The sequence below is a fragment of the Lotus japonicus genome, chromosome 1, assembly GCF_012489685.1.
Source record: "Lotus japonicus ecotype B-129 chromosome 1, LjGifu_v1.2".
In the NCBI taxonomy this organism is placed as follows: domain Eukaryota; kingdom Viridiplantae; phylum Streptophyta; class Magnoliopsida; order Fabales; family Fabaceae; genus Lotus; species Lotus japonicus.
This window is the reverse complement of record NC_080041.1, coordinates 134100268-134127490: the sequence shown is the minus strand read 5'-3', so window position 1 is coordinate 134127490 and position 27223 is coordinate 134100268. Positions and strand designations below refer to the sequence as shown.

Here is a 27223-nt window from a genome sequence, read left to right as displayed (position 1 = left end):
CTCGCTGTGGTTCGTGGTCTTGTTTTGGCTTGGCGGGTTGGTGTTTGGAAGCTTATTTACAAGCTTGATTGTTTGGATGTCGTCAATGACCTAAACCAAACCAAAATAATTCCATTTCATCATACTTAAATTTATTACTACCTCTTTCCTTATTTTTTATCATATCACATATGAGAACAAAAAACTCATACTTTTCCTATTTTTTCCCTATTTCTATTCTCCCTCCACTTCTTCCCACCTGAAAATAACTTTATCCGTGAAAAAAAACACATAACTTGACTTCAAATGCCTTCCTTCTCCTGAATTTTTTAGACATCACCAAAATTAAATTGAATTACAATTCTCCTTATATTATATTTTTGAAAATTCAATCTTAATCTTTTTTATCATCACAATCTTTAATTTTATTTTCTTCTAACTAAAGGTCTCAAAATTCCATTTTTTTTTCTAACTTAGTAAAAACAATTACTTTAAAATTCATTTCACAAAAGATTCTCTCGTTCACACATTAAGCAAGACTATCAGGAAAATCAATATATGCTTCATTTCCTTTGGAAACAATTACATTGAGAAATAATCGGTGAAGCGAAATTTCCAAAACAATGGAAAATAATTCAAATAGGTATCTGGGGATGATTTTGTAATTGGGTTTCAGCAACACCTTCATTGTTCGGGTGTCGAAACCCTACGGGTGTTATACGAACCGCATTGTCTGCACTTGAGACCAGATATGTGAAAGGAAATCGAGCTGGTAGAGTTACAATCATTGCACAGAATTGGAACCTGTAGGATAGCCGAGTTACATTGTAACGTATATAACAGCAGCAGTATAGTTAGAAACTAAAAACACATGAGAATGATATAACAAATTTTGAGACATTCTGAGCCTGTGAATAAAATTCTAACGGGACAAACATATCAAATAATGCTCTTAATAGATCAGCCAAGAGAGAATCAGACAGATAAGTAATTACCTCATAATGATACTCATTAGGCATGGGAATAGCTCCAACCTATCATGAATTATAACTATGTCAACGCAAAAGAAATAAACTTCTTAGGAAAAAGTACTAAAGTAAAAATAGCAATTTCTAGCAACATTATTATTTGATAAATTGATTAAGCAAAATAAACGAGAGCTTTCAAGGCCAATGCAAAAAGGAACATCAAGAATAACTTATTCGGAATGATGAAAGAAGACATCAGATGAACCTTGTTGTAAGATGCCACTCGGTAACTTATAATACCCAAGTAACCCTACTGAACGTTATGAAAGCTTCATGGAAATCCTGTCACTATATTTTCTCTTATGTACTCATCGGTCAGTAAGAGACCAAAAACCAGAGAAAATAGTTCTTATAGCTATAAACATTTATCCCAAACAAAAAGTTTTTTTTTTGTAAGTAGGAGGGGGGAAAACCCCCAAGACAAACAACTAGGAAGCTCTTCCTAAGTTAAAATGGGACACAGCTCATTCATAATCTTAACTACATTCAACATTTGGAAAAATGCAGCCAAGAAGAAGTCATGAGGTGCAATCCATGAGAGAAGTCATGAAAAAAATGCAGGAGGTGCAATCCATGAGAGAAGTCATGAGAAAATGCAGCCACCAGATATTAGTGGTACAAGTTTCCTACAAAAGCCAAAAACCAATCTGCCTAAGCTGTCCCATAGCACCCCCCACCCCCACACGCCAGCTTAACTGTTACATAAAACTGAACCAACAATTGACAGCAAGCCTCTGCCAACTGTGATTACTGGGTGGTCCATCCTGAATCAAAGGATTAGTAAGATTCATCCCCAGATTACCAGAGGATTTTCCAAAACCTTCGGCTTTAAAAAAGTGAACTTTTCAAAAATTTATATATTGCATCCCTCAAAAAGACAGTTCCCTCAAGTTTTCCTGTGTATGAAGAAATTTTGAGTTTTATCTCAAAGGAACTAGAAAACCTACATGCTAGTGCATTTATATAACACGGCTCTATACAAGGAAACAGAACTACCATTGCAAAAATTAAATAAGAAAAGCTTTCCAAATCTCTCTGCCTACATGTTTTCACCGCACAAACTTTCCTTGTCCTCATCTCATCAAATATTACTGGAAAGGCATGTATGTAAGCATGACCATGTATTGAGTATTGACTAATTAAAATACCATCTAAAAATATATACAAAAAGTTCCACACCTCCCAATCAAGAAGTGCCCAGGTCTGAGACATATCAGCTATTGTCTTCAAGCAGATAGGACACCGATACCTGAATGATAAAATCAAAGACCAAACTACCATTAAGCATAGCAGCTTAGCAAATAAGATATAAGATGAGGAAATATTAGAAAGAAACTTAACTGATTTTGAGTTACCATTTCTGTAAAGCATTCAGTATGCATTGTGTGTCCGCACCTCATAATTGTGGTGCTTTTTGTTGAATCAAATAGGTACTATGAACAAATAATAACACCGTCAGGAAAGTTCCAAAGACAGATATGTGCAAAACTAAATTAAAACAGCCAAGACACACCTCAAAACAGACCGGGCAGGAGCTCTTCATTGAGTTCTCTACGCATAAGTGATTGTTTTGCAAGACCACTGAATAGCAGGATCCTGTATGCATACAAAATCATTAAAAAATGGTAAGGGAATTCCCAACGAGAACATATTAAAACTAGTGCAATCAAATGCTATTAAGAAAGGAATAAAGAATCTTAAGAACCAGAAAACGCAAAACTGTTATTTATTACATATGGTGCTTAACTGCTTATGTTTGAAAAAGCAAGCAAGACTAACTATCAAAGGTTGGCCAGAGAACATACCACATTTATTACAGTGAAAGAAGTTATGACGACCACCAACCCTGAAAATAAGAAAATTTGATAAAATAAAAAACTTCATATTTCAGAAACAATTCAAACAGTTTAACCCAACTCAAAGCATATTAGATCAAGTTCATAATCAAACATGTCAGATATGATTCGAACCTGCAAATCCCACATTCATCACAATGGAATTGTCCTTTATCCGTCTGCAACAACAGAAACATTACATGTCATCAAATTAAAACGCTAAACAAACAAAACAAAACACAATCAAGACATATGATCTCAAATTCCAATATTACATGTCATCAAATTAAAATGACTTATTTGAATTAAACACCTTACATCATCATCATAGAATTTGCAAATCTCGCAATAGTATTCTCCCATGTTGACACAACAATTAGAACACACCTTGGCCACCTGAATTGGTACAATTTATTTTCTTTATTTAATAAGATGCTAAATGCTGATAAAAAAAAAGGTTCTAAATAGAGTCAATGTTGCAAATAGGATAAAGGAAGTCATTCTACCTCTTGTTCAGTATCGCATACAGAACATATAACCTGAAATAATCAAAATTCATTCGCGATTACATGCAACGAAAACATGAAGAACGCAGAAGAATGAAAATTACACTGATCCTACCTGCTTAACATCGGATCTTACTAGTTCATGATGATCCTTAGGGTCGCTAGATGAACTCTAAATTGGAAAGAAAAAACCTAAAATTAATTGAGGGGAAAAGAAAATAAAATAAAAATGATTTTTATGGTGGTAGAGAGGAAAAGAGTATTACCATGGCATCGTTGTGGCAGTGACGACAATGGAAGATCTGATTGCAGCATGGGGCACGAATTCTGCATCGTCTCTTATAGTGCCGGCATCTAAGCATGAAATTGAACGAATGAAAAAATTAAATGAAGAGCAGAGAAAAAGGATAATGGTGTCCGTGTGTTGCAATCGCAAAGAGTACCCACCCGTAATGCATTTTCCCAAAGCCCCCTCTCCCTTCAGTTGCAGTTGCAGGTGCAGAGTGTCCAATCCCATCCATTGATTAGGGTTAGAGAAAGGGCGCCAAGGGAAAGGAATTGGAGTTTGATCAAGAACACAGAACAGAGCGACGAGTCAGGATTTTGTTATAATCGAAATATCCCGAAATTTTGATAGAATTTCTTTCTCCTTAAAAAAATGTTATTTATCTCATAAATTTAAATAAGACTAGTCCCGTGTAATGCACGGAAAATGTTTTTTAAATATAATTTTATAATAATATTTTTTAAAATAGCTAAGTTAAATATTTAGATATTCAAGTATAATTTTCTAAATGAATATTTTTAAAACTATTCCTAACCCCCATTTATGTTCCAAGAGTTAGCATTTGGTGATATGATCCTTCTTCGCCACCTCTGCTAGCGAATTAAGAACGTTTCCCCCCTCAAGTCCATTTCTTCCTCTTCTATTCCCTTTTATTTTATACAAATGGTTACTATCCATCTTGTAAGGGTGATGAGAGTGAGGAAATTATTGATGCAATTTATACTCCAGAACACGCTCAATCTTCGCTGGACTCACTCCTTTACGCCGTAGGTCCTTCGTCTTACCTAGATAATACACTGCTAGGAATCATTAAGGATTTGACTAACTATGATTAGAGTAGCGACTCGAGTGATGATACTTTTGGATATCTTTCAAATCTTGATTTTGATCATATTCTTGAGGATTTTTCGTGAAATTTTTTTTTTCCTTTTAACTATTTCCATGTTCCTTAAAGACATGTATTCTCCATAAGAGACAATATTATTCGAGACAGGAACTTCTATATATCAGGGGTTTCTGCTCTCCCAACGGCGATTTTTTCCCACAAGATTTAAAAATAAAATCTTGCTTATTAAGGGGAATTAAACACGTGTCACTTGATCCAACCATACATTGTTTATGTCCATATTTTTTGTTACTTACTAAATGGGGGTTTTTCTGAATGTTGAATGTTAAGCGTTTTGTACAAGAGGAAAACACACCATTAGTTGTAATTTGTAAATGAGTAAAATAACAAACAAAAAAATTGGTATTTTAAATTTTAAGGATTTAATTGATAAATTTTATTTTTAAAGGATTAAATTAATAAAAGATACATGTGAATTAACATAGAAGTTTAAAACCAAGAATTAAAACAGAAGTACTTTTTCTTATCAGGTGTCAGTGTCATCATCAAATGAAGTAATTTACACTTTTTCAGTGCTACACTGAGTTTTCAGAACTATACCTCTCACGATCTCAAAGATATTATTCATTTTGTATTTAAAAAAAAAACTAAAATAGGAAATAACTGAACGTGTATGTTTACTATATATGGTAGTATGTACCAACAAAAAAATTATAGTATGGTAGTAGTGTGGTACACCCGCTCAGTGCTTCTGAAGAAAGTCAATCATGTGTACAGAAACAGGGGGGTTAGGAGATTTTCTCAAAGTATATATGTGCAGTCATCAAATGTCTGGGGCCGCCTGATCGGGACACATGGCCAAGGTTTGTGGCCTGCTTATTGTACTTGTTGAGGATGGAGTTTTACAATGCTAAGTTAATTTATGATTTTCACTCATAAGACAATGACTAGAAAAATGAATTGAACAACAATAGAAGCAAACAAGCAACAACGATTTGATAAAATCCAATGCAATGCCATTGGATAGCGCACAGCCTATACCATCATCCCAAGAGTTAAAAGTAGGAAAAGTGCAACCTTATCTTGAAGCGCAGCCACAACGTATTCTTCCTACTCTAAAGGATAGTGCAAGAGCATGAATTCATTTTTTTCTTGCCATCCTGATTCTTATCTGCAAAATAACCAAGTAAAGAAGCACATGAGAAAATATAGTAACAGACAAGTAGCCATATAAACTTGCATTTGATTTGCAGGCATTGTTTTTGGCAGTAACTGATTTTGGGCCTAATATGTTTTCTGTTGAGAAATCTTAGAGAAAACAAATGAAGATGAAGAAGTTGCCATTGCATAAGCTGAAGTAGCAGCCAGGGAGACAGGGGTTGCAGAAACTGAAGCTAAGACAGCTAAAGTGTTAGCAAAAGTAGCAATGAAGGCATTTTAATGATCTAAATTTTAGCTCAATGTATATTTTTCAAACAGAAGCTGCAAATATACTGGTTTAGTTAAGTGCTTTTTAGGGTCTTAGAGAGGATAACATTTTAAACTTGTCAGTGGGTACTGGGTAAAGTTCACTTTCAAATTGGTCCCCATTACTATACACAGATCAATGAGAGCATGACAGAAAAATTATGATTAAAAAATGAGCTTGATTGTAATTAAAACTACACAGAGCATAACACAAGAATTCGAAGCAAAGCCTCCTCTGTTTTGTGTTTCTTTTTCTTTAAAAATCAGCATAGCAATAGTAACCATGTGGTGCCGCCAGGAGTTCGAAGAATGGGAGTGAGTGGTGATTCCAAGAATAGTATAAAGTGGTGGCAAATGAATTCTAGCGATGTGTTTTCAAATGTGCAGGCTTCATCTAGGGCTGGCTGGAATGACTTTCCTTCCTGAGTGGAAGAAGATGGCAATGAAGTTTAAAACTAACTGAGGGTGTGACAACATTAAAATACATAAGCTGTGACGTGTAATATTCAATTGGCGTGTTAAATTGTGATTGACTGGACAGGGTTGGGGACAGCGTCAAGAGACAGATGATTTTCGTCCGAAATTTCTGACAACAAATGGGAACCTTTTCTTTAATCTTCCAAAATTATAGTATCATTTTTTGTGCATATTTTTCAGTGTATGTTGCCATGTCCTTAAAACTTTTTAACATGTTTAAACGAAAGTTACTCTGTTTTTACCCACACCCTGTAGAGGTATAGGTCTCATAAGTAACCATACTGCTTGAGCAAAAGAGCAGATAAAAAGATTGAACAAAGTTGACAAAAAAAGAAGATTGAACAAACCTGTCTTCTTTTTTGCTACCGGAGGCTGTACTACAACATGCATGGTAATAGCACCAGTGGGGTTGTCACCAAAAGTTATTCTGGAATCAGCAAGAGTTTTGTTGCTATCGGCCAAAACTTTACCAGCATGTATAAGTTTTAGGTCATTTACTGAATTCGGTGTAACTGTTTTGTCTGTAAAGGGAAAGATTCCATTAAAAGGTAAGACAATTGTGTTACAGAAAAAGATAAAAAAAAAAAAAAACATAATATTAACGTGTCTAGGTCATGACATGAGGAAAGAAAATGAGTCATTTATCAGCAAGAATGATCATGCCGGTTACATTTATTTTTTACTTGAACAGGTACCAAGCAGGGAGGTCCTAGAAAAATGTGGGGAAATTTAACACATTTAACAAAATTAGCACTCACTAGCCAATAGTTAGAAGAGGTGGTATAATTTTTTTAGGCGAAAAAACAGATTTGAATATTATTCTATTAATTTTTTTTCTCTCTAGGTCCGTCCACAGTACCAAGTTTGGAGTACTGGACAGTGGACACACAAGAACTACAAGATAAATGCATTAAGAACAGCATGCAATTCTGCAACTAAAATGATTGATAGATATAGCAATAAGAGAATTGAAATTTTTAACTAATGGTTCGTTAAATGGGGCAAGGCATCGTTGTTGTCATCCATGAAGTGAAAAATAGCTGGATACATTCTACAGTCATTCTCCAAAAAGATTAGTTTAATGTACTTTTAAATTAGTTCTTTGTGGTATCCAATAGGAACAAAGTACTTCTTCAACAGCAATGATTCAAAATAAAAGAAATTATCAACATGATTTAAACATAATTTAATCCTAAATGGATACAAAAGGCTAAACAAGCATTTTGGTCCTAGAGAGATACACTAAACATTAATTTAGTCGTCCAAAAACTCATAACATTAAATCAGTATTTCATTTGACATCAAATTGGACCATATTGATATTATTTCAAATCTTTCAAGAACTTTGATGTTACAAATTTTTAGAGAATCAAAATCCAAATGGCAGGTTATTCCTAAATAATATATTCAATACAGACACACCTCATAAGATGACTACTAACCTTGAGGCCACTCATCAATTACCCTTTGCTTAAGGGTACCCACTGTGGTAGATGGTGGGTAATTACTGTGTGCTATATCTGTTCCATCAAATATGCGGAACTTAAGCTCAATACGGTCCTCTCCTTCACCTTCAGCCATGATAACCTGTGTCCACCTCTGCCAAGCTTGTAGAAATGCAAAACAGTACTTTCTTGGATCAAAGGATTAAGTCTCGCCTTGCTCACCTGCAAACGAGTTCCCATTCCCATTAATTAGTCCAATCTATTTACACACAACACACCGAATCATAAACACGAAGAATGAAACTATGTGCGCGTTGGCGTTGCTATCCAGAACTAACCTGTGTAAATCTGAGGGAAAATTCCTTGTTACAGCAAGATTGGAAAAATTGTACATCTGAATTGACAGCTGAAGAAGAACCAATACAAGCAAGTGAATACCTCATATGATCCAATTGCTTCTCCGAACAATCTTCACGAGAGATGCCTCTGCGTCCATATATGCAACTTTAACACCAAAAAAGAGAGATCGGATTCCCACAGATCAAATCGAATTCACATAAAAATTGATTCTACGAAATGAAAACCAGGACCGATCACAATTGTTCGATTTCCTAAAATTGAAGCCGATCAGAATGTGATTCTACGGTAATCAACACAAATTAAACCCTAAAATTTTGAAGAAAACGAATACGATTTGAATATATATATATATATTCTGGATAATCTGAAAAACTTGAGCTAGAAGTGAAATTGAGCATGGAAAAATTGAATAGCGAGAGAGAAGAATTGATGATACCTTGTCACGAAGCCATTGATGGAGGATCAGTGAGGAGTGGTAGTGTATAGATCTGGAACGTGGCGTGGATTCGTTTCTTCTTCACTGTGCTCTTTTTCGCTTTCTCTCTCTTTATCTGTGTTCACTATTCACAGAGAGAGGGGATCTAACAGTACCGGAACGGTTACTGCAGGTGTCACGAGAGTCTATTCATTTTTATTCTCTGCAATGCGATCTACAAAACATGTGTGCGCGCCCTCTACTCTTTTTGTGCCACATCAGCTGTTCTTTTTGCAAATTCGGTCGATTTCCCGCGGTCACCGATCTTCTACCTTCACGCATTTAAGAAATTCGGACCATAGTCAAAATCGACCGACTCATGCTTTTCATTAGATATATCTTACAATTTAAGTCGTTTGATCAAATTCGAACAGCTTTGACTTGTTAATTGTGTGGGAATTTAAGGACTATCCGACATCAGACAATCCAAAATCGTTTTGGTTGGATTTGAATTTCTTGTCGTCACTGATCTACATTCACATATTCATGAAATTTGAACCATATGATCAAATTTGATCGGCTTGTGTTTTTCATTAAAACAAGACAATATAAATAGCTTACAGTTTAAGTCGTCCGATCAAATTCGAACGACTTTGACTTGTTGACTGCGTGGGAATTTGAGGACTATCCGACATCAGACAATTGAAATTCGTTATGGTTGAATTTGAGTTTCCTGCCGTCACCACCGATATACATTCACATGTTCGCGAAATTTGAATAATATAATCAAAATTAATCGGTTCATGTTTTTCACTAAAATAAGAGAACAAAAACATCTTACAATTTAAGCAGTCCCATCAAAATCACACGGCTCAAATCTGTTGGTTGAATTCTAAATTCATTTTGCATAAGTAGTTATTCTTTGCGTTTGGTGCGGTAAGAGGTGGTTGTTCATAAAAAGGCATTTTATTGTACCTAAAAAATATATATTGTAAAATGTCAAGAAAAAGGAATATATGCTCTAAAAAAGGAAAAACGACGGTTGAGGAGGCTGAAACCAACAAACTGTGACATATTTCTTCCCAGCAGATACGAATTGTCTCAAAAGTTTATTCGGGACAAAAAGTGCAAGTTGAATGCAACCATAATAAAGTATTGTTACTGTTATTATTATCATTTGCACATATTATCATTTCGTATTTGATCATTTTATGTCAATGTGGAGTGTTGTACTAGAATATTAGTTATGAATACTAATCTTTTTCTTCTTGAAAAATAGGTGTTTTCTTGTCCAGGTACTAATTACCAAAAATTTAAATGATAATAGAGATAAGAGACGGGACTAAACCATAACATCATTTGCAGTTCGATAATGAAAACAAGGATCAACATAATATAAGCCACCAACTTATTTGCTAAACACCTTTCTTAACCCCCATGTCTACCAACTATTATTTAAATATTTGTTTTAACGAGTGTTCATGACTTCATGTTGATCTATGCTAATCAACTTAATATGGTTTTTTTTAGGGTCAACATAATATGGTCGATTTCGAGTAAGCATCTAAATCGATTATATTTAATTGGTTTAGTTTAAAAAAAAAATCCAAAGAATTATTTGAACCAACCACAATTGATCAAAATCAATTTAATTTTTATTTTCAAGTTGAAAATATTACATACATGGTTCTTTAACTAGTTGGGTACGTGATGATTTAACGCTCGTTCTATAAACAAGTTAAGCAAGTAGTTGGGGGTTTGATATTCAACTTCAATAAATGAAAAACAAAAATTCATTGATCAGTCCCCTGCTACTTTAGTGCGTCAATAGTGAGGTAAGATATTTGTCTTACAACTATTGGCATGATGAGGTTCTTTTCTCTACTTCTTCGCTATAGATTCCACGTAGGCTTGAAGCATGGTGGGGGTGCTTCTGTTTGGATAATTAAAAAGTGACAACTGACCGTGGGCATGATAAACAATTTACCAACACTATTTTTCTATTGACGTTGTTAGTGATGAGGTCTCTAGTGCAATCTGTTGAGTATGACTCATAAGCAATGTCAAGTGACCAAAGGTCGGGGTTGCGGAGCGGCGCGGCTCCCGCGGTACAATTTAGGGGTGTTATTGTAATCTAAATCATTAATATCCTATATGTGTTTGTGACACTGAAACCCTAATTATTGTATCCATAACATATCAATAAACTGAACTATAACTGTTTTATAGTCGAAGACATAGGCAATTTGACCGAACTGCGTGAGCAAAACTTTTGTGTATTTTTCTCTACTCTCATCTGTATTCACGTTGTTGTTCTAACACAATCCTCGCAATTCTATATGATGGTGCAAATCCTTGTAGGTTTAATGAGACTTTCTTGTGTTCAGGTTATATACGTGATTTTAGACCGATCTCTTTTTGCGACGTCGTGTTCAAAATTATTGCCAAACCAGTGGCAAACAAGATGAAGCATATACTTCCTCATTTCACTTGTCCTTCTTAGAGTGCCTGTCTTTGCAAGTTTGATTACAAATCGATGGCCCAAGCAATTCTGACCTATATTATGGGATGTTTTTCTTTGCAGGCAGGTTTATAAAACCACATTGAGAGTATGCTTAATAAGTTTTTGTGGGAGCCAACAAGGGTAGAGGAAGATTCATCGGGTTAGTTGGAACGTGGTGTGTTCAACGAAGAAGGATGGTGGTATAGGTTTAAAGGTTTTAAAGCATTTAATGATGTCCTTTTCGCAAAGCAAATGTGGAAGATTCCCCAATGTCCGGACTCTCTTAGGACTCAATGTTTGAAGGAACAAAATTTCCCTTAGAACTCACATCCTTAATGCCACTATGAGTCATCCTCTAGCTATGCTTGAAGTAACATTCATTAAGCTGGTTGGGTGGTGCGAAGAGGAAGTTTTTGGAGGATGAGAAATGGTTGTATATGAGAGAACAATTGGTTGTCAAATCCGAATGATATTCATATATGGGAGGACAATTGCCGCCACAAATTATATTTTTTAAAAAATTCTGAAATTTGGTAACCGCCACCAAATGCAGGTTAGGTGGCTGTTAATTGCCAACCGCCTACAAACAAAAATGATTTGTGATCCACATAACAGTGTCAAACATATACGACACCTACTTTAGTGGCGGTTTAAAACCGCCACAATACGTGTTTCTTTATTATTATTTTGTGTATAGTTTTTACTTTGTGGCGGTTTATCAATCACCGCCTACAAAATGTTGTCCATGGTACAATACAAATTTGGAAAATTTGAACTTTACATTTTAGTCCTTGTAAAACTTTTGAAAAAACGTTTGTAGTTTTCAAATTTTCATCAAAAAGCCCCGAACATCTAAACGCCCTCGGTGATGAAAAACGGTTTTGTATAAGCACTTTAATCTTTCCTGTAGTCATAACTCATAAGAATGCAAGCACAATATGGACACCAAAAATAGCCCAACAATGGGAGGAAGTTGACTAGTTGAAGTGATTCAACATGGTTCTACAGATTGAACAACTTCAGGTCATAACCACACTTCTCTCTCTCCCTAAATTTGTTCATCAATTTTTTTTCTCTGTTATCATTCTATTCTACCATATTTTCTAAGTTCCTCATGTGTTTGTTGTTTGCTTTTTTCTTTTGATAATTGTTGTTCAACAACTATTGACATTAACTTTTGTCCCAAAAAATAAATTTCTACTTAACATAATTTCAACCATTAGGCATAGTCACCACTCCACTATTGGACATATAATCAATAAACAATGAGCAGCCTACTAGCCTACTATCAGATTATACCTTATCCTTCTAGCAAATTCCTACTTTCAAGTTGACATTCTCTACCTGTAGTTGATACTAGAAAATGACGAAGAACCCCGAATCTTGAATTTGGATTACCTTTAGTAGATATATACCGTTTTTCGTGAAGTGAGATCGGTGGTGCCTCTCTTTCTCTGATGGTGGTGCTCAACCTTGGAATGTTCTTATGCCAAGGTGGAGTTATGTTGACGAAGCAATAGACACTCTGATGTTAAAGTTAGTAGAGAATCTCAAAGTCATAAAAGAACTTAGAGTTAATAAGTGAGTAATGCTTACATAAATGAACAATTAAACCTGGATTTTTAGGCATAATGATCGTAGTCTCCATGACTTGAAGTCTTAAGGAAACTTTAATGTAGGACTTCCGAGATGACAATTATCTTCAGATAACCTTGTAATATGTCATTGACCGTGTCGGTTGTGTCCTCTCGGCCAGGTCGTGGACGAGATATTTCTTGCTTTAGTTATCTTGGTCAACCAACATGGTGATTACTTAGTTGTAAGACCTTTGAGTTGGTTGAGATGCTATTGAGCCTCCTCGCAATTCGGCCCGGCCTGAACATAAACAAAAGCAAATAAGAGATGGTATCACATTCTTAAAAGCAAAAGATAGCAACGTTAACAATGATGGGTTGATTCAAGTAGTACAATTCTTCTTAAGCAAGTTTGAGTATTATGTATTGAAAAAAAACCCGTAGCAAGAGCTAGCTCCACAAGGATGTGGATGTCCAAAGCTCGAACATGATTGCTCCAGGGAGGATACATGTGTTTCATAAAATAAAAAAATAACAGCATTAGGACTTAGGAGTTTGATGACCTACAAGTTTGATTCTGGAGTATCCTTCCCATACCTGAGGGCCAGATGCATAACACTACTGGACCTTACAATGATTCTGACTCCGGGACCAAAGGGAAAAGCTGTAGAAGGAATTGGATAAACTCTTATCTTTCTCCACATCAGCCTCACAACCAAGAATCATACAGAAACAGAACCAAAAACAACCTAATGCAGAAGTTGGAAAGTAATAATAAGAAGATTCTACATCAATAGACAGAGTAATTGATTAATCTAAATGATTGGCATATTCATTTTCCTTTTTCTTCTTCTAGTATTCCCCCCTTTTTTATTGCTCTTATCTTTTTTGGAAATCAATATGGGCAGGGTACCCCCCTCAGGTCACCTAATCAATAGTCATGCAGATGACACTTGGAATTCCTTTCTCACCTAGGCCTCTGACTTTGCATCATACAATTTTCTATTGGATTCTGTTCTTTCGATAAATTTTCTCCACAGCAGGGCACTGGTTTTACTTTTGTGCAATTGCCTCAAGGAACTTCGCATATATTAACATTAGATGATTACAATAATGATCTTGATGCTGAAACCAGTGCCAAATTGAGTTTTTTCAGCTAATAAAATATACATTGTTCTTATTCCAACACTGATTGCTAGTACGGCCAGCCACCCCCAAGAGATTTGAATTATCATTTACAGTTTGATGCTAAATGCAACTTGTTCATGGCATTGGCAGTGTCACCACTCACCATCAACCAAATGATCAGGGAGCATTTCCCTTATCCATACAAATATCTGAAGGAACTTTCTTTCTCTTTCCTATCAGACATTTAACTATAATTAATTTGGTTTTTCTGCTTTTCTAACTTATACAATCCAATCCAATCCATTACCCTCACAAGCCACTATAAATAAGAGGTGATGAAATCTCTAAGTTCACCACAGCAAACATTGAAAAAACTTAAGTTTCTTATCCTCCCTTGTTCTTACATTGGAGTGACTAACCTAACCCCTTGAGAAGCTAAGTTATCTTTTTTCAGTTATGGATAGAGTAAAGGATTTGGCTTCAAAGAAGGCTGCTGTTATATTTACAAAGAGTTCATGTTGCATGTGCCACAGCATCAAGCAACTTTTCTATGAGCTTGGAGCAAGCCCTGCAGTGCATGAGCTTGATAATGAGTCTTATGGGAGGGAAATGGAGTGGGCTTTGAGGGGTCTGGGATGTAACCCTTCGGTCCCAGCAGTGTTCATTGGCGGAAAATTTATTGGCTCGTCAAAAGACGTGATATCCCTCCATGTTGATGGATCTCTGAAGCAAATGCTCATGGATGCAAAGGCCATCTGGTTTTAGTTACAAGTTACAGCCAGAGCTCTATAGTATATACCTGGAAAAATACTAAATGTTATGATACGAAACACAAGAAGTGGTAGTTATTATCTACAACATTTCTTGCAACTTTTCAACGTAACATATAGCATTGCCGGTACACCATTCCATTTCTTGAGTGTCCTGTTTAGGTTGTATTTGAAGAAGTCTGTATAAAAAATAGACTTTGTTTTCGGTATTTTCTAAAAAGGCTTGAATTTACATGTCTACTAAATCATATGAAACTTGATCATGTGCATTGAAGTTCTGAGGGAAAACAAAATCTTTGTACATTTGAACTAATGGAATGGTGTACAACCTTTATGTACAGGATTTAACATAACAGCTAGCTAACAATAACAAACTTCCCTTCAACTAATAATAACAGTAACTAACATAAATAAATAAAAGACTTCTCATTTGGTTGCTTCTGCATGTACTGCATCAATAGTATGCTCCAATATAATTTTGAAAACCTTGAAGGAAAAAAAGAGTGCTTCAATTACACACTTCATTTTCATCATTAAATGTTCCTCACTTTTAAGAGGATAATACACAGCCATCAATTCACTCCATTGCAGGCGAATTTGTGGTAGAATAAAGTGCGCAGAGTGTTACTTTAACAATGAAACGTAGTTTTCCATCAAAATCTCACCCGACTTATATCATGTTTAGATCAGTTTCTTTTTCTCAAAATCAATTCTAGCACCCACGAGCTACTCTCAAAAGAAGCTTCATTCTCTCAAAATTGATCTTGACTCTAGAATCAATTGTAAAAAGATTCTCAAACATTGCAAATGAAAAATCCCCTCCTTCATAATATAAATATTCCTAGTGTTTAAAGGTTAGCTAGCTAGGTGTTGATTCCCAGCCACCCAGTTGGGGGACCTGGTGCGAGGGATAATAATCAAGCAGGGGAATCACTTTGCATTGTGTAGTAGCCATATTCAAACTTTGTAGCAGGAACTTGCATGGCGCCTTACAAACCTTGAGACAAAAAGACAATGCCAGCTCTTATTTTGTCTCCTTTATTATTCCCCCATATCTACAAAGCAAGATACACAATTTTCCTGTATGAATTCTATGCAGCTACACAGTGAAAATTATTTATATGCTCATTTACTTATTATAACAATTAGATAACATATTTGTAAGTTAAAGGACTAACGGGCCCAACATGTATGTTGAGGAAAAGAAAGACACAGCTTGATTCAGACAGTACGATAGAGCGAGAAAGCACGAATAAACCACACAGAATCTTTGTTCACGCAGTTCGGTCAATTATGCCTACCTCTGCGGCTATAGAGTAGCTATAGCTCCCTTTATTGATTCTCAATAATCAATTGTGTTTACAATAGCAATTTCTCTCAACTGTCCAATTGCTGTGTACCCTCGCACACCGCTGAATTGCGGCACACTCCGCACACACCTAGTGCACACTAGCACACTTTTAGAGTTAGAGGGCTTATCTATTTATAGGACATTACTAACTCTAGTATTACAAGATAAGATAATCTTAACCGATAAGATATAGTCTTATCTAAACCCATCAGATAAGATAGAGTCCATCTAAACTCATATCACAATCCTCTTAAATCAAATACAAATAACTGATAAGATAATGAGCCAATCCCAACAATCTCCACCTTAGCGAATTCTCGAACCCTCGTGAAGATCAATTGCTCAGCTCCTGAATCCTGATTTCCGAGATTATGTTCCCCATTAAATCAAATCCTAATAAACTGAATATTTGGCCTCAAAATAAAATCTGTGACCCCAAGATTTTACTAATGAGCCAATTTCCAACAATGTATTTGTACATGTATCAAGATGTGAAATTAAATATGGCTTACAGTTAATAACGAGTGGTTTGCTCAAGTGGTATATGTCTGATTTTTTCGAGTGAATCTTGTGAATAGAAAAATCTCCTGACGGGAGATCTAACCCCACCATGATGTGGATGTTCTCGCCTCGAACAAGGTTGTCTCCCTTGGAGGATACCTAATGCCTCCGATTTAAAGTGGTAGTTGCATTGTTGGTTTCTAAAGGAAGTGAATTCAATTCATTCACTCTTCTTATCAAAAGGCAATGTTTTTAACTCTAATAGTATACGTGTGCTCATCTACACATTTGGGAATACCATGAAGTGCTGCATCTATATTAAACTTCTTGAGTGTAAGAGAGAATCATGCAGGTTAGTGGCTGCAACAAGAATCTTGCAGCCACCGAAAGCAATCTCAGTCTCAATCTTTCTCCATAGTGAGAATCTGATAAATTGACCATCCTCTAGTATTTCCAAGTTTGTTAATTTTGAGTTCAGAGAAGGAGAGTAAATATTTTTTTAAGATCACTTAACAAATGGATAATTGGTAGCTGTGGCACGCGTTTGATACGTGCAAATTGCATTAACTTAGTCACAGGAAGATACAGTTTCCCTTTGTTTATGTTGATGAAAATCTCCATACTATATGGTCATGTTAGGGTTTCACTTTGCAGCTAGCTAGTCTACTAATTGAGGTATATGCTTGTAAATATGTCTTCCAACTTGCTCAACCGATCGAATAAGATCATAAACACTTAGTTGGGTATCTAAAAAGCAAAACCTCTTTTGAACAAAGCTGTCCCTATAAATAGTCAAGAGTACTAGCTATTTCAAATAACCTCAAGCCTCACTAGTTTTCATATTTCTCAAATATCTTCCTTAGACAGCCACCACCATTGGATCGAATTCTGTTTGAATTCGGTCTGATGGTTTGGGAGTTCTAATAAGTCTAAGGTAATCAAAATTCTAAAGTTTAACATCTCTTAAAATAAGGTGTTTTCTTTCTCCTGTGTTACTCTGGTGTTGTTTTGTTCTCTGGAACAGAATTTGGTACTACTTGATCAGTATCAGAAGATGGACAAGGTGATGAGGTTGGCTTCTGAAAAGGGTGTTGTGATTTTCACAAAGAGCTCTTGTTGCCTCTGCTACGCGGTCAACATTCTGTTTCAAGAAATTGGGGTGAGGCCAGTGGTTCATGAAATTGACCAGGACCCTGAAGGCAGGGAAATGGAGAAAGCTCTATTGAGGCTCGGCTGCCCCGTGCCTGTCCCGGCAGTGTTCATAGGAGGGAAGCTAATGGGATCCACCAATGAAATCATGTCCCTCCACCTTAGCGGTTCGCTGACTCAGTTGCTGAAACCATATCAATCTTGAAAAAGAAACACATGACAGTTCCTGAATCCTGATGATGATACCTTGCTTGAAGAATAAACTGGCATCAATTAGTAGAATAGTAGTGACCTTAGTATTGATAGTCTATGTAGTACTTTATGTCTGAAGTGCTTTCTACCATTTGATTAGCTATTATGTAATCAGATAAATATTCGTAAATCTTAATGAAGCTTTATTTATATACTTGAGCCAGTGTTCCAGTTATGTTTTGTCAGTTTACTGTCATAAGTTGTTTCCTAATTCCTATACTGCTACAAGGCAATTTTTAATTAGATATGTTTCTAGCAAATAGTTAACTACTAATCATATTCAATAACCATCAAATCATTCTAGTAATATTGCAAGTATCTGAAATCACTTGTTTTGAACATGTGCATATTTCAATCCTTCCTTCTGCAACATTCAAACAAAATATTCTCTGAATGATATGTAAGCTGCACCCTAACAGCTTGCAAACCCATCATAGCTTTACCTGTCTCAATATGCTTGTACATTTTATAGGTCAAAATCAAATTTTCTGTCATAGTTTACATATCCTTCTCATGCTAACCTCATATGTAGGACTATTGAGAGCGAAGCTTCTCTACAAGCGAAAAAATTGTTATGTAAATGGTAAAAGCATTCGAATTGGGTAAGTGCATGTTTGAAAACCCTTTTTGGGAGAAACTTATGTGTTTTAGACTTGATTCTGATGAAAGAGAAGTTGGTCCAAACATGTTGTAGATTGTTTCAGGAGAGAATAGAATATTGAGGCTACATAGAAAAAGAAAAATATTGTGCTGCTGGCATTAACTTTTTTTCATCTGTTGGCATTGTCCACATGTTTAAAAGTTGACTGGAAAATTCTATGCTTTTCTGATCTAGTGCAATGGATTCTTTCAACTTTATCTTTGGCAAAGAAAGGTATTGCATTCCTCACCTTTTTCTGATCTTGTGTTTATTTTTATTCTCTCCTTTATCCCCCACAAACAACAACAGTCAATATCGAATAGAAGGAAAGCATATGCTCCATGGTTTGCAACACTAGATCAGAGTTCAAAGAGGTAGAATTCCTTTATTTTAGAGTTCTTCGTATTTACTAAATAACATTAAAAATATGTAATGAGTGATTTTCTATTTTTGCAGTGGAGACATGAAGCATGAAGCAATAACAGTTATAAATAGAATACAAGTCACGCAAAATTTCAAGAATTCTCTACTATTTTTCTTCTTGCAAAAAAGGAATCAAAACAACTTTCCGTCCCATGTCTTCTGAATGCTGAATTTTCCAACTATGTGGGAAATAACTATCTGATTGTAGTAGATAAAGTACTAGTCTTTTTCTCAGGAAGTTAATTTGATGCTTGTTTAGAGGATCAAATTGGACAATTCACCGACTGCATGCTTGAAATTGATTCTGAGGGGAAAAGTAGCTAGTTAGTAAGGGCATATAATGATATAGTTGCAGATAGTAACTGCTAGGCTCATTGACTCAATAGTGAGTATTTGGTCCCCTATCTGCCAGATTCGTATGGTCCCTAGATTTAGTATCTTTCAGATTGAACATATCTCAGTGGAATGAAAAATGTTGGGACATTGCCTACCAATGTTACTCATGAGTAGGCAAAAATAAAATGCTTTTGGATTTTTTTCTCAACATGGATTTAATTAAGAGACACTGATATATTTGTATCATATAAAGTTTACCGTAATGAATTTTATCTCAAACACGCAATTAACTTCACCAATTTCACTCCTCTGGTTTGAATCCTTGAAGTAATTCATGCAGTGGTTGAGAATTTATATGTAACCTCAGTTGAATGAGATTTTTTGCAGTACATGATGGAGAGGTTGAATTTTAGCGCGAAATGGATTGGTTGGATTATGAGTTGCCTCAAATCAGCATCTATTTCAGTTCTGATGAATGGTAGTCCAACAGGGGAATTTGCCATGGAAAAGGGGCTTCGGCAAGGTGATCGAATTATGCGCAGTTTCCTCTGGGGTGACAATGAAGGGGATAGAAAAATTGTTTGGGTAAGCTGGGATCAGGTTTGTCTTCCAAAGGAGGTTGGTGGGTTGGGTTTGAAAGATTTAGCTTTATTTAATAAAGCACTTCTTGGTAAGTGGATGTGGAGATGGAAGATTGAGAAAGAGGCCCTTTGGTGCAGAATTATTAAAGCCAAGTACGATGACAGGTCTTTTATCAAGGAATCAGGGTGGTGGCGAGATGTGCAAAACGCTTGCTGTTTGGATTCCAGTAATTGGTTGAGGAGGGTGTTGCAAAAACAGTAAGGGGAGGAGATAGTACTAGTATGTGGCTCGAGGATTGGGCTGGTTGTGGTCCTCTAAGGGAACGTTATTATAAGCTCTATAACCTGTCAAGGGTCAAGCGTGCGGTGATTAGTGACTGTGGGGTGTGGTCTAATGGTTCGTGGCAGGTTATGGTGGAAGCTATGTTGGGGACTATTAGCACTGTTGCTTTGTGTGAGGGTGTGTTGGATAGGTGGGTTTGGAGACCAGCGTCAGATGGTCTTTATTCTGTGAATTCTGCCTGTCTTTTTGCAGGAACCAGTCATGCGTCCTACTGACAGTGTGTTCAAGCTTATTTGGAATTCATTTGCTCCATCAAACATCAAGGCGTTTACTTGGCATTGTATCCTTGATCATCTTCCGTGCGTGGATAATTTGCTGAAGCGGGGTGTTATCTTGCAGAATGGAGCAGAGCTGTGCAAGTTTTGCCTCAGGGAGGTAGAGTCACTGTCCCACCTTTTATTGTCTTGTCCTGTGTCATCGAAATTATGGATGGATTGCTACCGTTGGATTGACTTTTAAACTGTCCTTCCAGGGAATTTGAGAGATCATTTTCTCCAATTTTGTTTTGGCTGGAGTGAGCATCATCAGTTGGGTATGCTGTCAGTTTGGTGTGCCACGGTTTAGACTGTTTGGTTGATTAGGAATGGAATGATATTCATGAATGAGCAAGTTTGCTGGTCTAATGCTTTAGAACTGGTCAAGTGGCGGTCATGGCAATGGAACAAGGCAAATATGAAGGGGTTTTGTTATTCATTGTTTGAATGGCACTCCAATCCTCTCTTGTGTGTGTGTTCTTCTTAAGTGGTGTGTTCTAGTTTGGTGCTGCACTGCGGTTTTTGGATTCCTGTTGGTGGGTGTTGTGGATGGTTGTGTATTTGTTTTGTGTTGTGTTGGGGGTAGTGATGCGTTTTTTTGCTGGATTTGCAAGGAGGGTGTTCCCATTTGCAGCTAACAGTATTGTAGAGTTGTTTTTTTATTGTATCTTGTTTTAATTTCTTTGTCCTGAGCTTTGTACTGTTTTGTACTTCTTGATCAATGCAAATTTGGCTTATCTAAAAAAAGCACTTTAATATTTATATTTATCATTTTTATATAAAATCACATTAATATCTCCGTCAAAACAAAAATCATATTAATATCATGTTATTTTATTTTATTTTGAAACTAATATCATGTTATTAAACTTTTTTTTTTTTGAAAGAATCATGTTATTAAACTTTATAATATAATTTTTAGATTATTTAATTCAAATATAATAGAAAATTGAATTACTGATAAGGTTTTTAATGGATTTTTTTGTTACATTTTAATAGATACTTTACTCGAAACATTGCTCACACGACTTATCATTTTAAAATTAAGTGTGTCTTTAAATATTAGTTGAGTACTTGAGTCACATGAATGCAATTTCATCTCAATCCATAAGAGCATCTCCAATGCAAGGTTCTTAGTTCTTATTTTTTAATTAAGAACTAAGAACTTTACCATTGGAGGTGCTGACATGAAGCTCTTAGTTCTTAAAAATAAGAACTCAGTTCGTATATAATGACTTTTACTTTTGAGTTCTTAGCTTAAAATATTAATTATTTCTCTCTCATCCAAATTACTTTATTACTTTATGAGTTTTGTTTTTTACTTTATGAAAATAAAAAGTATAAATAATGTGGTTGGTGGGACCAAATGAATAGTGATATGAACTAAGAACTCATGGTTGGAGCAAAATTGCTTGAGAGTTGCTTAAGCACATGTGGCAATACGAGCACACATGAATAGTGCTAAGAACTAATCCCTCCGTTCCAAAACTATTGTAGTTTTAACTTTTTTATTTTGTTCCAAAACCATTGTTGTTTTACATATTCAAAGCACTTTATCTCATTCTCTTTCATTCATGCCCTCATTTAATATTACATCACCCAAGTATCACCTCTTATTTCCACCAATCACAATTCTCACAAATTAGTTGACCAATGATTTTCATTCTCTCTCTTTCATATAACTCATATTAAATAAGGGTATTTCAGTCAAATTATAACATCAATTAATGAATTCTTAATCTTTGTGCATAACCCTTAAACTACAATAATTTTGGAACGGAGGGAGTAAGAATTAAGAACTAGCATTGGAGATCTCAAAGAAGAGTTAATTCAAATTTCAAAGCATCAACTTCCGCAATTAAAGTATCTTCATCCCCTATACCAGCATGGAAGCCTTTCACCCAAGCGCTTCACGCATCTCAAATCAAACTCTCATACCCATAAGTTGCTACCTTGAATTCTATGAGCCATGGATCATGATTCTCTCTTGTGAAAACTCTCTCGTGTACTAGCATGTTAAGTTTTTATGCATTAAATATGTGAGACCCTTTAAATATTTATGAAGAGATAAATAAACATAATTTCCACTTGACGTTGTCATGTCACATGAGAGAATTCAAATTCATGAAGCAGCCACTTTTAAAGATTAAAAGCTCACTAGAGGCGACAACCATCTCATTTGAATCCTAGCATCCAAGTCATTTACCCGATGATGCAGCGATGCTTACTTAAGGCTCGCAAATAATCTCTATGCTCTTGCACTATCCACTCAACGATGTAATCCAAAGACCATCTCTTAACATCTAATACCATATTATTCCTCTATTTCCAAAAACCCCAAGTAGCAGTCAAGATGGAATAGAAAACCTTCTTAAAAAGATCTCTCTTTTTTTTTTTGGGTACATGCATGATTTCCATTTTGTCTTGTGATTCTTCTTTTTTTGTCAACTTGAGACGTACCAACAAAGCCAAGATGAAAGTGGGCTCAATATGATGGGCCAACGCTGACCCTAGTCCAAGTTCAGCCCAACGACCTTCGATTCTAAACGTATCGCTTTGCATTTCATTACATTACATTCTCATTCTGCGCTGTTGCGGCGTGGGACACAAAAACATCGCCGTCTCCGCCGTAGGTACTTCTAGGTAACCACCCTCTTCCTCTTTCTCTTTCAATTCACTTGTACTCAGAGTAGTGATTTTATTTTTCATTTAACTTTTCTGTTTAATTCCTACCTCTACCACACACCATTTTCGTTTCTCTGTAACTCATATCAGTAAGCAAGCTTATTCGTTCCCCAAATGTTAGCAAATATAGCCATGAACTGCCATTTTTCGAAAATTGATCAAGGTTTTAATCTTTTACATGCTCTCAATGGATAGATTAACTTTGTAACTGGATTGTTCATTTTTTTCAACTTTAGGGTTTCAGTATTGTGAAATTTCAATTTTCAATTTTTTTTTATTGTTGTTGAAAATGTCTGAAAATTGATTATGATTTATTCTTAAGTTGGTTCCGGGTCTGTATCAATTCAGGGAATTTATTAATTACTTTTGATTAAAGTATGGTCATGTATCTCATTATTGTTTTGCTGGCTATTTTAGTAATTGATTTACCTTTTGTGTGCATGAAGGCTGGCAAGGGCATTTCGATTTCCCCATGCGTGGCCGCAACTTTCGAAGTTGGAAACTCTGATTGAATGTCCCCTAAATTCTGATTGGTGTGTGTCTAATGTCTACTCCCCAAAGACAACCCCCCAACCCTCTTGTGCTATGAAGCTTGTCTTTTTGAAAATCAGAAGTCTTGTAGGAATTTTGATTGTTAAACATCTCAGTTTTTTTATTGTATACTGCATGTAGCACTGAATTGGTAAATAATAGTAGTTACTCTTGTCTGGGGAATTTGTTGTGATGCTTCATAACTCATTGAATTCTGTGATGTGAGTCACGTTCTTACTGAGTTAGATATTTGGATTATTAGACTTTAATTAATAATGCATTAGTGTTTGACCCTTTGAGGATCATGTTGGTGACTTGCTGGCATTAGATGCCCAGGCATCATTGGTTTTATTTCTAATTCTGATTGACTTTATATGACTTCTTAATCTTATCACTGATGATGTTCTCATTTTTTAAAAATCTTAGGGTAGCTCCAATGGAGGATACCCATGAAATTGAGGAGAAGGCGCATGAAGAAGTGATTTCAGACGAAGCATCTGAAAAGAAGCAGGAAACTCGTGATGAAATTCTTTCACGTCACAGGTGATCCACTCTCCATGAGATTAACAGTTTCAGCTCTCATTCATTTAGATGGGTTTCAAAACTTCTGCACAAGCAGGCTTTATCTGAAGTACTATGTTTTTTTTAGTTTACTTCTATTTTGTCAAACAAGATAAAAGGAGTTTTGTGGTAGATTCATGGTTATCATACTTCATCATGGCGTAGCCTATTAAATCACAAGCCCAATTAGTAGATAATATAGGATGTGGTTTCAATAGATTAGGTGACATGGAGATCTAGATAATAATGAATTGAAAGTAATATTGCATTCCAAATGTTATATGATTTGTCAAGGATTCATTCTGTAGATCTAATATGTTCTTGATTAAGGCTTATTTGGTCTTGATTCTTCTTTAGTTTGGTCGCCACTAATAGGTCTATCTGGTACTTGGCATGTATTAGTTTTTCTCACAACCATCCAGATGCTCATGGTAGGTGAGATAATGGCCATGTGCTTACATATTAGAGTGCCTTGGCAGGGCACTCCCTGTTTTCAAAACCTTCCTCAGCACATTTCTTCACCCTGAACTCTAGATTACCACTACAAAATGTTTCTGTAACAACATTTGAGGTGTATTTCATGGATTTTTCTAGTTCTCTGTGGTACTTTCCCTATGTTATTCTTAGACATGCTCAGCAGTTTTTATTTCCTTCATTATTTTCTCCCTTTGTTTTTAGTCTGTGATTCTTTCCAATATAGACAGAACTTGCTGAAACTTCCTCTCATGTCAGCTCCCTTTAAAGTAAATGTCTAAAAATGATTATATATGTTAATTACAGTTTTTGATCTATAGTTCTGATTTTTCTTTTACAAGAATGAGTAAGATATCCAAGAAAACAAGGTGATCAAGAGTTTTAGTTAGGTTCCTCCTCTAGATTTTGACATAGACACGGTCTGCATCACACTAGTGAACTTAAACTTGGTTCTTTTTATTTTATATATATTTTTTAAAATAAATAAAAAAGGAGCTCTACATTCACTGGTGTGAGTGTACCTCCCATTCCCGTAGCAACTTCAGCATTTGGTTTCGTGACACCTTTTGCTACTTTACAGTTTACACCTATAACAGCTGTAGTAAATAAAAATAAAATCAGGTACTATGGTTTAAGGTTGATTTACATATCCACACAGCCATATTCTTGTTTTCCACCAACTGTTTGAGTAACTAATGGAAGCTAAATTTTTCTTGCATGGTAGACAACCTATCAAAAACAACATATCTTTCTTATCCTTTGTTTTCAAAATACATGGTTGATTTATTTTTCTTTCAATAAATCCCTAGTTATTTTTTGTTCATGTTTTTAACTTGACTATCAAGGTTTGTGTTACTTCTTGAGTTCTTATGGTTCTTACACAATGCACCACAATGGCTGATGTTTTTTTCAGGAATGAGATATCAGAGTTGCAGAAAAAGGAACTTGAAATGAAGAAGGGAGCAGCTCGGGGCAGCAAGGCTGAGCAGAAAACTAAGAAGAAGCAAGTGGAGGAAGAGGTTTCTCAACTTTCTGCTACGCTTAAGGAGAAACATGCCAAAGAACTGGCTGCATTAGGCTATAGCAGTGCTAATCGAAATGAAAAGGGCAATTTGGACAGTTTGGTGAAGGCCATAGCTGGAGTATCTGTTAATAGTCAACCTGAACATACAAAGGCCAGCAAGGCCAAACAGAGGCGAGACAAAAAAGCTCAACAAGAAGCAGAAAGGGAGCAGAGAATCCAAGCTGAGCAGAGTGAAATTATAAGTGATCGAATGATTGAAAATGAGAAATTGGAAAGGAAGTTGAAGCCTCTTGGTTTGACTGTTTCTGAGATAAAGCCTGATGGGCACTGCCTATATAGAGCTGTTGAGGATCAGCTGGCTGTTCGATCTGGGGGTAGATCTCCTTACACATATCAAGAACTTCGAGAAATGGTGGCTGCGTACATGAGAAATCACACATCTGATTTCATTCCTTTTTTTCTATCTGAGAATTTGATTGAAGCTGATTCTGATGAATCACTTACTCAGAAGTTCGAAAATTATTGTAAAGAAGTGGAGTCAACAGCGGTTTGGGGAGGACAACTAGAGCTTGGTGCCTTGACTCACATCCTGAAGAAGCATATTTTGATATTTTCAGGGTCCTTCCCAGACGTGGAGATGGGGAAAGAGTACAAATCCAATGATGCTATTGGCTCGTCTAATTCGAGTATTATGCTTTCTTACCACAGGCATGCGTTTGGGCTAGGTGAGCACTACAATTCTTTGGTCCCAACTTGATCAAATGGGCATAATGTATATGCTTATCCTGTCGCCTCGTGGTATTCTTGTTTACAGCCAGACATTTGGCTAAAGGTTTTCTTGAAACCAAATTACATGGTTTGGGAGTAGCGGTAATTGATAATTTATGTACATTTCTTAACTGTAATTGATAATTTCTGGATGATTTATATTGATAGTTATGTATCAAACGCTCTTTTGGAATCTATTGGTTTCTAGTCTTTCTTAATTAAACGCTCATGGCATTATGTATTATGTGTTAATCTCTTATAAGCAAATAAGCTAATTAGAGAAGCTTATTGAAATAAGTTCAAAATAGTTTATAACTAGATATAAGCATTTACTTGTTAGTTAGTGATCTCATTTGGAAGAGCTTATTTAAGCTTATCTTATAGTATAAACGCTTAAGCAAATGTTTGAGAGAGTTTATATAAATCGTTTTTAGCCTATCTATAAGATTTTTTTCACTTATTTTCAAAAGTTGTTCAGATTACCTTATATATAAGAGTTTATGCTTATCCATCACATTTTTTTACCTCATTTCAATTTTCAATTCATTTTTCAAATTAGCTTATTAATAAACATTTATGTGATAAAGTGCATATTATCATAACTGCTTAATTAAACAGTTTACCTAAGTGCACCGAATATGAACAATTTGTGAAAATAAGTTCTAAACAGTTTATAGGTTACAATGCTAATCCATTAGCTAATCTTAACAACGTATGACAATAGACTCCA

At 35.6% G+C, this 27223-nt stretch overlaps 5 protein-coding genes across 8 annotated transcripts; 3 read left to right on the top strand and 2 right to left on the bottom strand.

Annotated features, from left to right (window-relative positions):
• Positions 1-508: 508 nt before the first annotated feature.
• On the bottom strand, positions 509-3990 carry LOC130731145 (E3 ubiquitin-protein ligase MIEL1). The gene is made up of 12 exons (XM_057583344.1): positions 3796-3990; positions 3615-3702; positions 3464-3520; positions 3349-3381; positions 3161-3238; positions 2978-3021; positions 2813-2853; positions 2521-2603; positions 2349-2440; positions 2187-2256; positions 975-1013; positions 509-783 (listed from the first exon to the last, which is right to left on the bottom strand). Exons 1-12 carry the CDS (start codon positions 3867-3869, stop codon positions 664-666), a joined length of 819 nt encoding a protein of 272 aa, XP_057439327.1. The 5' UTR covers positions 3870-3990; the 3' UTR covers positions 509-663.
• Positions 3991-5141: 1151 nt separating this feature from the next.
• LOC130731144 (membrane-anchored ubiquitin-fold protein 3-like) lies at positions 5142-8840 on the bottom strand. 3 transcript variants are annotated; one of them, XM_057583343.1, is made up of 5 exons: positions 8667-8840; positions 8209-8481; positions 7868-8092; positions 6773-6946; positions 5142-5652 (listed from the first exon to the last, which is right to left on the bottom strand). In XM_057583343.1, the coding sequence occupies exons 3-5, from the start codon at positions 8004-8006 to the stop codon at positions 5597-5599; spliced, it is 369 nt and encodes a 122-aa protein (XP_057439326.1). In that variant the 5' UTR covers positions 8007-8092; positions 8209-8481; positions 8667-8840; the 3' UTR covers positions 5142-5596. The 3 variants fall into 3 exon arrangements, with proteins under 3 accessions (XP_057439326.1, XP_057439324.1, XP_057439325.1); XM_057583341.1 differs by having other exon boundaries at positions 8209-8374; XM_057583342.1 differs by having other exon boundaries at positions 8209-8356.
• A 5380-nt stretch (positions 8841-14220) lies between these two features.
• Positions 14221-14909, top strand: LOC130732737 (glutaredoxin-C11). The gene has a single exon (XM_057584729.1). It carries the CDS (start codon positions 14307-14309, stop codon positions 14613-14615), a length of 309 nt encoding a protein of 102 aa, XP_057440712.1. The 5' UTR covers positions 14221-14306; the 3' UTR covers positions 14616-14909.
• A 2369-nt stretch (positions 14910-17278) lies between these two features.
• Positions 17279-18027, top strand: LOC130732736 (glutaredoxin-C13). The gene has a single exon (XM_057584728.1). It carries the CDS (start codon positions 17527-17529, stop codon positions 17824-17826), a length of 300 nt encoding a protein of 99 aa, XP_057440711.1. The 5' UTR covers positions 17279-17526; the 3' UTR covers positions 17827-18027.
• Positions 18028-22974: 4947 nt separating this feature from the next.
• LOC130731143 (OVARIAN TUMOR DOMAIN-containing deubiquitinating enzyme 5) lies at positions 22975-26716 on the top strand. 2 transcript variants are annotated; one of them, XM_057583340.1, is made up of 4 exons: positions 22975-23093; positions 23582-23668; positions 24093-24209; positions 25615-26716. In XM_057583340.1, the coding sequence occupies exons 3-4, from the start codon at positions 24103-24105 to the stop codon at positions 26480-26482; spliced, it is 975 nt and encodes a 324-aa protein (XP_057439323.1). In that variant the 5' UTR covers positions 22975-23093; positions 23582-23668; positions 24093-24102; the 3' UTR covers positions 26483-26716. The 2 variants fall into 2 exon arrangements, with proteins under 2 accessions (XP_057439323.1, XP_057439322.1); XM_057583339.1 differs by lacking the exon at positions 23582-23668 and having other exon boundaries at positions 22987-23093.
• The last annotated feature ends 507 nt before the right edge of the window (positions 26717-27223 follow it).

What these genes read in the sequence shown, in the direction of transcription:
- LOC130731143 (XM_057583340.1), top strand. Translation starts at nt 24,103, where the DNA reads ATGGAGGATACCCATGAAATTGAGGAGAAGGCGCATGAAGAAGTGATT. An exon ending in GAAATTCTTTCACGTCACAG is followed by an intron (nt 24,210 to 25,614) that starts GTGATCCACTCT and finishes TGTTTTTTTCAG; the next exon opens with GAATGAGATATCAGAGTTGC.
- LOC130731145 (XM_057583344.1), bottom strand. Translation starts at nt 3,869, where the DNA reads ATGGATGGGATTGGACACTCTGCACCTGCAACTGCAACTGAAGGGAGA. An exon ending in ACTGCCACAACGATGCCATG is followed by an intron (nt 3,521 to 3,614) that starts GTAATACTCTTT and finishes TTTCCAATTTAG; the next exon opens with AGTTCATCTAGCGACCCTAA. An exon ending in CCTGCCCGGTCTGTTTTGAG is followed by an intron (nt 2,441 to 2,520) that starts GTGTGTCTTGGC and finishes ATTTGTTCATAG; the next exon opens with TACCTATTTGATTCAACAAA.
- LOC130732737 (XM_057584729.1), top strand. Translation starts at nt 14,307, where the DNA reads ATGGATAGAGTAAAGGATTTGGCTTCAAAGAAGGCTGCTGTTATATTT.
- LOC130732736 (XM_057584728.1), top strand. Translation starts at nt 17,527, where the DNA reads ATGGACAAGGTGATGAGGTTGGCTTCTGAAAAGGGTGTTGTGATTTTC.
- LOC130731144 (XM_057583343.1), bottom strand. Translation starts at nt 8,006, where the DNA reads ATGGCTGAAGGTGAAGGAGAGGACCGTATTGAGCTTAAGTTCCGCATA. An exon ending in AATTGATGAGTGGCCTCAAG is followed by an intron (nt 6,947 to 7,867) that starts GTTAGTAGTCAT and finishes TTCCCTTTACAG; the next exon opens with ACAAAACAGTTACACCGAAT. An exon ending in GGTAGCAAAAAAGAAGACAG is followed by an intron (nt 5,653 to 6,772) that starts GTTTGTTCAATC and finishes GTTATTTTGCAG; the next exon opens with ATAAGAATCAGGATGGCAAG.